At 48.3% G+C, this 9,667-nt stretch overlaps 1 protein-coding gene across 2 annotated transcripts; it reads right to left on the bottom strand.

The window, feature by feature from the left end:
- Positions 1-1,548: 1,548 nt before the first annotated feature.
- Positions 1,549-6,738, bottom strand: LOC140264107 (thioredoxin). 2 transcript variants are annotated; one of them, XM_072359603.1, is made up of 5 exons: positions 6,577-6,738; positions 3,973-4,077; positions 3,372-3,431; positions 2,586-2,651; positions 1,549-1,772 (listed from the first exon to the last, which is right to left on the bottom strand). In XM_072359603.1, exons 1-5 carry the CDS (start codon positions 6,598-6,600, stop codon positions 1,710-1,712), a joined length of 318 nt encoding a protein of 105 aa, XP_072215704.1. In that variant the 5' UTR covers positions 6,601-6,738; the 3' UTR covers positions 1,549-1,709. The 2 variants fall into 2 exon arrangements, with proteins under 2 accessions (XP_072215704.1, XP_072215703.1); XM_072359602.1 differs by lacking the exon at positions 6,577-6,738 and having other exon boundaries at positions 3,973-4,119.
- Between the last annotated feature and the right edge of the window lie 2,929 nt (positions 6,739-9,667).

Below are 9,667 nucleotides of genomic sequence, written 5' to 3'. Positions count from 1 at the left end.
CATTTAACTACCTGGTCTTGCATCACCTCAGCAGAGATGAGGCACTGCAGATCTTAGTTGCTTCCTTGTTTCTTAAGGATGAAGATCATGCTGAATTTTGCCAAACTTCTGTTCAGGGATTTTAAGATGACCATCTCTTCTCTCTTGCTTCAAGCTACCACCCAGAGAAAATAAACAGGCTGCCCAACAGCTGCTCTTAAAAGCAATGCTTGTTAGCAGATACTGTAATCCTAATGGCACGTTGGTTCTCCAGTACCATATTATTTCCTCCTCACAAGTTTTATCTATGGAACCACTCTGTGTAGTGGATTCCCACTTACCTGAGAGTCACCTTTGTAAGCCATGGCAGCACTGCTGTTAGAGAAGTACAGAAAACATCTTGTGTGCCCTCACTGTATAAGCAGAGCTTACATCCAGAATTCCCGATGGCTTCTCCTCAGCTGAAGAGTGTGGATGCTTCTTGGAACTGGAAAAAATCTTAGTTTTTTTTTTAAACAGGGGTAAAATGCCCAGCAATCTGCTGAAGGTCTCCCAGCCCTCCTTGTGAGCCAGGAAAACAGCACATGGTTGTGATACAAGTGTAAAACTGAGTCACACACAGTCTGCTTGCCAGAAAAAAATCTCACTCCACTTCACCCACAGATGCAGCAAGAAGTCTCACTTTTCCCATCAATGACTGAAAATGAGCAACAAAGCTCACCTAATTCTGAACCATTGCACTGAGTGTTAGCTGCTGCCGCAGCCCTGCTTCATTACTTACTGAACGCTTACCAAGAGGGAACATGTAGGCCAGCAAGAAAATGATTTTAATCTGAGAGAGGAGGAACAGCAGTTCAGGATGGGGAAACTAGCAGATAAATGTTTATTGACAACCTGCCACAGGGCTGGAGGAGTGCAGAGTCCAGTTCCCTAAACAAAACATATCCACTGTGGTCAAATGATTTAATAGTGGAGTTAGACAAAGACAAAAAGAACACAAATTAATCTGAAGCTTAAGACACTGCTTTGCCTCTTTATTGCCTGTGGAACAAAGTAGCCCAACCCAGAGACATCATATTGCTACTAACAGAACCAGACTGTACGCCAATGGCAAAGCAAAACTGAAAAGGAAGAAGGCAGCACCATCTCCTACCTTTCTATAATTTTGTGGTGGAATTGGCATCATGTGCAGGTGTTTTATTAGACTAGTTTTAAGTCTATTAATAGTTTAGGTTTTGTGAACCCATCCCTACCAGCAAACCCTTGTTTTCTACAGCTCCAAGCTCACCTTTCTGCAGCTCAACTGCAAGCCACAGTGCTGCTCTTCAGATAATAGTCTGGTGGCCAGCTACCAGGAAAGCAAGATGCCAGACTTCTACAGCAGTTATTACTGCTGTCTTTTCCAACACTTAATTTTCCATTCTCAATGATACCCTGTAATTGGATTTTTGCATTTGACAAGAGTCCTTGCATCCAGACAGCATTCCTTTAACACAGCAAAATGCCGCATCTCAGAGACATTAACAACTCACACACGTTTTCAATCAAACATGAGGCAATAACCACAGGTGAAGAATTTACATTTTATTGTAGTCATTTACATTGATCAGAGGATAGTTTCCAAGCTAGATAGGTTAAATGGTTGGATTTTATTTTTTTTTTAAAGTAGAAAAGTTATGGGCTATAATTTAGCCTATCCCAACACACTCCATTGTCTCCATGGCTGGAGATTAGACTAGACTTTTAATGGTCTCTTCCAGCTTCTCTTTATTGGCCCCAGAGAATTCCTGCACCTGCAAAAAGAACAGTTTTCAGAAGGGCTGCACTCAATGCTACATAACATCTGGTTGCGTAACATGCAGAAATATAGGTTTATTTAACTCTGCAACCACCACGATTTCTTCAGGCCCAAAATGACACACACAAAAAAGAGAAAAATAATTGATCCTGTATCAGTGGTGTGTAAAAGTCATAACTACAGCTCAAAAGGATTCTGGAGGCCACCTCCTAGCAGTAGTAGCTGAAAGCCACTTTGGGTTGCTCCGGATCCTGTCCTATGAAGCTTTGAGAGGACTGCTTGGAGCAACCTGTCCCTGAGCCTGCTCTGCATCCCACCTATCCAACTCACAGCATATAATGCAAAGGGGCTCTGTTCAGTCCTGCAACATACATGGGGTCTGTGTGAAAACACTCAAGTAGTGGTTTCAGATGTGAGTATATTCAGATTAGAAACTGATGTCAGGAGGGATTCTACACATATAGGCATGTCCCTGCTTGAACATGAACTGTGTACAGAGAATGAATGCTAACAGATCAGCAAAAGCAGAGCATTAAGACAGGTCATGCACATTTAGCCTCACTAATTTCTCATGAAGATCTGCCCACAAGACTGACCTGCAAGACTTAGTTCACTAGGTCTAATTAATAGAGTTTGCTTCATCAGTTGCATCTGGTCTATGCTATGTTTGCTGTAGCACTAAGATTAATTTAATTGCTCTTAGAAGTGTCCCAGTGCCAGTTGTGACCCAGATACATTAAGAGAAAGCAGGCTATGTGGCCTTGCCTGCCTCTTCCAGGAAAATAAGTTCCATAAAAAAAAAGCCTACCTTCTTTCCGTTCTTGTAGAACTGGAATGTTGGCATGCACTTCACGTCACAGTGTGTAGCAACATCCTGGAGGAGAAAGAAAACAGTCTTCAGCTGTGCATGTCTGAAGGACATAAAAACTTAGAACCCACTGGTTTCCTTTTGATAAGGAAATTAAACAAAGTCATCACCCTTCAAAATGAAGAAAAACATCTTTCCTAGTCCAGCACTGCAAAGACAGTGCAATATAAGCATCTTTCTGAAACAAACCTAAAAGATCCTCCCTTCAGAATCTAATTCATACAATAATAAGAGCACATGTTTACTGCATCCACACTGTGTTTGAAGGGTACTCAAAAACACTACAGCAATGCTGCTGTTTCAGTCTGAAATTGTTCAAGTATTCATTCCACACTGCTGAAACTGCCATAGAGCAGACATCTTATTACACATGGTTGAAAACATGAAAGAGGAAACAGTGCCAAGGGCAGTGGTGAGACCAGACAGTCTTGTACTTGTAAGCTATTAGTTTTAGGGGAGATTGCATCAAAACAGATTAAGGCCTTTGAGACTTCCTCCCAAAGCACAGAGCACCAGTGTTCCCAAGTTATCTCATGCGTGCCATAGGGGGTAGACAGTGCAGATAGCTAAAGCAGTTCATTCTTCTCACGTACTCTAAAAGTTCATTCTTTTCTGCTTAGTTGCTAGGTGCCCAACTCATTTTGTTTCTATAAATCCAAGGACACTCATTGCCACTTCTGTGGTTCTCCAAAGCTACTGTCCCTCAGCACTACCTTTGGACCTTACCTGGGCATCATCCACATCAATTTCAATGAACACCACATCGCCATACTTGTCAGACAGACTCTAGAATGAGAAATGAAATTATGTAGTTACAGGTCCAGGAAAGCCACTTCTCAAAAAGATACTTCTGGTGCTGTCAGACTTAACATGTTACCTTAAAGCAGCTACTTTACTGACCAGAAGTTTTCAGCTCCATCCCCTGGAAGAGTCTGCTGAAGCACCTAAGCACAAGGGAAAGACCTTTCCTTCCCTTATGGCTTCCCCCTCACCACAGAAAGATGCTACAGCTTAACTGAACGCAGTTTAAATAATCAGAGCCAGTGTATGCACATTATTTCAACTCCACTGTTGCCAGTTCTTGTGGAAATGCATCAGCTAGGTCCCTACAGACTGATGCATCAGCACACCAGGGCAGCCAAAATGCTATAGTGTGTCAGTTCCCTGCTGTGTATCCAAGTACTTTACTCAATAGTTACCTATCATATCCTAAAATTTCTCCTTCAGGAAAGCACTCCACATCACAGACAAAGGTTTCCTCCATCTTACTCACAAGTCGCACAGAAGTATTTGCATATACTTACTGTGAAAAACAAAAGCTACTTACATGGAAAAATGGCTTGATCATTTTGCATGGTCCACACCATGCAGCAGAGAAATCAACTACTATAAGCTTCTCACCAGCAGTCTTCAGTTCTGCCTCAAATTCGGACTGTAAAGAAAAAAGAAATCCAAGCATTAAGCATTTCCCCCCTTCTTTGCAAAAGGTTCAGACTAACCTCCAAGTTAGCTTTCCCTTAGCCTTCACGCAGCACCTTCGCTTAAAGTTACTTGGATAATGATGCATGCACTCCTGTGAACTGTTTCCATCAGTGTTGCATCCACCACTGCCTTCTGGTGCCTCAATTAGGAAACATCACAATGCTCAGTCACTGACTTGTGGAAGTTTAGCTAGAAGTCAGCATGAGCTGAGACCACAAGCTAAACTGAGTAACGTTACACTTCTAATGTGATCCTGACAGTCCTTAACATTCAGTTCTAATCTGCAACTTGATAGGAAGGCGTCCATTTTCTTCTAGGACTTTTCTCCTCAGAATCTGAGGACAAACTTCCACAGGCTTTCATGGTTTGATACCTTTCCCAAGCAATGGTTAGAATCAAGATGCTGCGTGGTTCACCCTACAGCATGTTTCCTAAAGCAACAGCTTCATCATATAAATATTTTATTTATTCTGCCAAGTAAATTGGGGCGTAACTCCAGCAGTCAGCACAAAGCTACACAGACTATGCTAGTAACAACTAACATTTCAGGTTAACACAGATCTCTGTTGCACTTTGTTACAACAGACATTTCTGGACAGCACGCTTTGCATTTTAGAGCTCCTTATGTGCCACTGTTTTCAAAGAGCAAATGTTTCAGCAGAAGTGTAAGGCACTGAAGGAAAGAAATATTTGCATGCTAAAAAACAAACAAGTATCTCAGGCAGAGCAAGCAGAAGATGCAGATCCAACACATAGGCAAGCCTTCATAACATGCTGTAACTCCAAATACGTCTGACATCACTGCTTCCCACTGCAGATGTCTCAACCTCCTGATGCAGATGTCCTCAGACATGCAACCTCCGTATGCTGAGCTCCTCCATCCTTGCACAGCAGGTAGACACTGAGCTTATCCACTACGAGCTCAGCAGCCAACACCCAGTACAACCTGCTCTCAGCCTGAAGGGTGGCAGCAAGAAGTTCTCCTTTCTCTCCAACTTTTTCCTCCACCACTGTGCTAATGTGGGATGTATTCCTGCATCCCAGTCTCTAAAGTACAGCACTGCCTCCAGCAAAGCTCAGTGCTAACATACACAGTAGTCCATGCTATCTGCTCCCGGTGCTTACTTAAAACCATAAGGTTCTTAAATAGAGCCTCACTCATTCCCACCTCCAAATCCCTGATTTTTGGCATATATTCTCACACCTCTGTGCCGTAACAGCCTTATTAATATTAATTCTACCTCCTGCACCTGCCAATTAGACTACCTTCCTTACTCTTATTTCCTCAGTCCAAGTGACTGATTGCTGTACCCTGCAAGAGGAAGTCCATCCCTGGACGCACTGGCCATATGACCACACATCTCAGGACAGTACTGCACAGAACAAGGGCGAGGTGGGAGGACATGGCACTTCCTGCAGATCTCAAACCATACAGAGACCTGGATCTCAGCACTGCTTTCCAGCTGCAGCCAGGCGTTACCTTGTGAGTCATCCCTAGAATCAGCTATAATTGCTGTGGGCAGTCTGAGAAGAGACACAAGGTCCAACGGTGTTACCCCTGAGATATCCAGCAAGGGATAAGTATTGGTATTTTTCTCGGAAAACATTAATATCCCTGAAGTAAGGAATACAGCATCAGCAGGAAAACTGCCTGACCTTTCTGACTTCTTGTCTTTTGCAATAACTATGGATTAATAAGGTTCATATAGAAATACCTTCATTATTAGAAGGGACACCTCCCCCTGTAAGTCCACGTGGCTACAGTTATTAGAGGATCTCACAGCTTTGCCAGCAACGTTTTTTTTAGTCTTCTGGAGGGAAAAAGCCTACAAACACCTTTCCAATATCCAGCTGGTGCCTCCCTGAGCCCACGGAAGGCCTCAGCCTCACTTTGTGGGCACAGCACGCAGCATTATGCTGGAGGACAATGCAAGCCGTGCGCTGTTAGCAGGTCTCAGTTTCCAAGGGCCGGGTGAGAGAAAACAGGTGGCAAGGAGAGGTTCCAGTGCAGCAGGGCTTCCCAGCAGCCTCCGGTACCCCAAAATGGAGGCTACCAACCAACGCCGTAAGAAATCCACCGCCCTCAGCACAGCCGAGACAGCTTTAATACAAGACCTCAGCTACAAGCACGATCTCTGACGCCCACCGAGCCGCCCTTGAGGCGGGCTGAGCTGACTGCCAAGGGTCACCGCGAGGTTCAGCGTTCGCTCTTTAACCCGAGCGGCCCGCACAGCCCGCTCCCTGGCAGACGGCTTCCAAGTGCCGCCGCAGCCCAAGCAGGGCCGCCCCTCCGCCGACGCGGGCGAAAAGCGGCGCTCAGGCTCAACTCACACAAAGGAGCGCGGACACGCGCTGCCGGCCCGGCCCCCGACACGAAGGCCTCCCCCCCTCACCCCCCCGATCCGCTGCGCGGCCACCGTGCCCGATCCGGGCCGGCCCACGGGCTCACCAGGCTGCCCACGCTCTTCACCATGGCGGCGGCTCACTGTGCTGCACGCTAAGAAGGCGGCCAACGGCCTCGTCCCCGCGCACGCGCGTCCGGCACGCCGCTGCGCTCTCCGCTGTCGCTCAGCCGTACCGCGCTCCGCCGCACCGCCTCAACGCTCTACCGCCGCCGCCCCGGCCCTGCCCTTATATAGCCACTGCCGCGCATGCGCACCAAGCGCTCGGCCCACCACCAGGCCACGCCCCTCTCCGCCCATGGCGCGGGTGACGTCATGACGCGGGAAGGGAGGGGGGCGGCTTCGTGCGTTCGGAGTGCGGGGTGGGGGGGGGAGGGGGCGGGAAACAGAGAGACGGGGAGAGGAGGGAAAAAAGGGGAAAAAAAAAGAAAAAAAAAAGAAAAAAAATCCCCAACCGTGTGACTGTAAGAAAAAGTGCTGTGTAACGCCGAGCAGGAAGTGGCGGGCAGGCTCCTACCCTGGAGGAGGGGTGGGGATGGGGGGTGGAAACCCATGTTGGGGGGGACTCCTCCTGTCTTATTATTCTTTCCGATTATTTTTCTTGTTTGCATTTTAAAGTCGTTTTAAATTTGTTTCTTTTTTCTGCTCCCCCCTCACCCCCCTGGGAGCGGGCAGTGGGGGCAGGGACGGCGTGGGGCGCGGGCTGGGCTGGGAAGGCTTCATGGCAGCCGTGTTTAAAGCCGTGTTTAAAGCCGTGTTCCTGCCTTATAAACCTTAACCCCAGCACATGTCGGCTGGGAGCCGTGTGCCCGCCCCGCATCAAAGTGCCGTGCCGCGCGTGCTGAAGGAGCTGCCCCCAGGACCCATGTGCTGGGACATGGGCTGCGTGCTGGCCTTGCTGCCCTCTCTGCCTGTGCCACGTGTCTGTATGTCCCCACGTCCATGTGTCTGTCCCCACGTCCATGTGTCTGTCCTCTGTCTGCCTTCGCTCCATGTCTGCATCTCCCTTTTATCTGTGCCTCGTGTCCATGTGCGCACCTCTGCCTGTCATCTCTGCACGTCCCCCTCCTCCACCTCTCCTGCCTGTCCCCATTGTCGCTGTGTGTGTGTCCATGTGTCTGCCTGTCCTTTGTGATCACCTGTCCCTCTTTTCCGTATGTCCTGTGTCCACCAGTTTTTCTGCCTGCCTGTCCCACACGTCCATTGTGGCTGTCCATCCCCCATGTTCACTTGTCCCTAATGTCTGTGTATCCCACGTGTCCCCTTTGTCTGCCTGTACGCTGTGCCTTATGTCCCTGTATCATAGAGGTGGCCTGGTACTGAGCATACAAGTGTGGCGCTCAGAACTGCTGTGTGAACACCTAAAATCACTGCGAGCAGTTTGTGCATCTGGGCTCGTTGCACGCAGGACTGCAGGTTAGTTGGTCTCATGACAGCGCCTAATAAAAACTGTGCAGAAGAATGTGGATCCTCTGGCTGGGAGTCAAAGAAACAAAACCCCACACACCCAGAAAACACACCCTGCGTCCTTATTGTTATCTCTTTTTTTTGTTCTTTTGTGCTGCAGCACAGTTCTGCTCCTTGCTGCAAGCCACTGCGCGTCCCTCATCCAGCACAGTGCTATTTGGAGTAGAACAAATGATGGAGAGCGTTAGCAGTGCTCCCCAGCCCTGTACCAGGGGTGGAGCCTGTGAAATGCCATGCAGAAGGGGGTTTCCCAGCCCCCTGAATGGGAAAGAGCATAGAATCATAGCTTGGCTTGCAAGAGACCTCAAAGATCACAGAATCACAGAATCACAGAATTATAGGGGTTGGAAGGGACCTCTAGAGATCATCGAGTCCAACCCCCCTGCCAAAGCAGGCTCCCTACACCATGTCACACAGGTAGGCGTCCAGGCGGGTCTTGAATATCTCCAGAGAAGGAGACTCCACCACCCTTCATCCAGTTCCCGCATGGGAACCAATGGCTTCTCCTAGTTCAGCATCGTCAGTGGACAATCTGTGCACTCAGCTCCCTGATAACCCACTGAAGAAACTGGACCATAAATGGAGCCAATGCGGGACCCCACTGGTGACAGTCTGCCATGTAACCCCATTAATACAACCCTCCAGTCCTGTCAGCCAGTGGTTCTCCCCTGGCATTACACTGTGTCTAGCTGGTGCTGGACTTTGTGACCATAGGATACGGTGAGAATCACACGGTGCAGCAGAAGGGCTGGTTTCACAGCAGATACAAGCTTGGCCATGTCACAGAGGGCTGGGCATGTCCGGCATTAAGCAGTGGTGCAGACAGCTGACAAAGGGAGGAAGCTGCTGGAAGAACTGCCTGCAGCAACAGCTGCGCCGCATTTTATCGCAGGAGAGCCGGGTTATCTGCAGTGCATTACCACGCTGCATTTCATCCGGCTCTGACAGCCTCTAATGGTACTTTCCCGTTCCTTGCAGCCTGCTCCTTGGGAGCATTCTTCTGTTGTAACTGACCCATTAAAGGTGCAATGAATATTTAATAATTAGATGGGTGTGCTGGGTGTCTGCCAGCCGTATGCACAGTGCACACAGAGCTCCGCTCTCACTGGTGACGTACACAATCACCCAGCCTCTCTTGAACACTTGGCAGAGCATATCTGGTTGAAGGAAAGATGGAGGAGACGCCACTGAACAGTAACAAAAAGGAGGAGGAGAGCACTGCCACATACTGTACTTTCCAGGAATCAGCCCTGCGCTTCCAGGAAGCTGGCAGGAAGCAGGAAGCATCCCTGGGCCAGAAGCTCTGCCCAGCTGTCACTGCAACCTCTGTGTGCCATCCCAATGCACATCCCATCAGTGATGTTCACAGGGTTCTGCAGCAGCCCACTCCACTTGGTGTTCTGTGCCAAAAGCAGCGTGCAGGATCCATGCTCAACCCGGATGCATTGCAAAGTGATGCAGGCAAGTTTCAAGGTGCAGTAATGATTAACTGCTTTTTGAAAGCGTGGTAATAGAAGACAAAAATCCACACGTGGCAGTAACCAGCTCATGCAGTTCCATTATCTGCTTCTCTGGCTCCCACCATTCATTGTCCTAACATCAAGTCTGATCTGCACTGATGTTTTCTCCAGTGCCTTTTGCAGGGAGCCTCAAGTGAGGAGCAATGGGTGG

The sequence above is a fragment of the Excalfactoria chinensis genome, chromosome Z (genome assembly GCF_039878825.1).
Source record: "Excalfactoria chinensis isolate bCotChi1 chromosome Z, bCotChi1.hap2, whole genome shotgun sequence".
Classification (NCBI taxonomy): domain Eukaryota; kingdom Metazoa; phylum Chordata; class Aves; order Galliformes; family Phasianidae; genus Excalfactoria; species Excalfactoria chinensis.
Note: the sequence above shows the minus strand (reverse complement) of the source record. Positions and strands in the feature narration are given on the sequence as shown.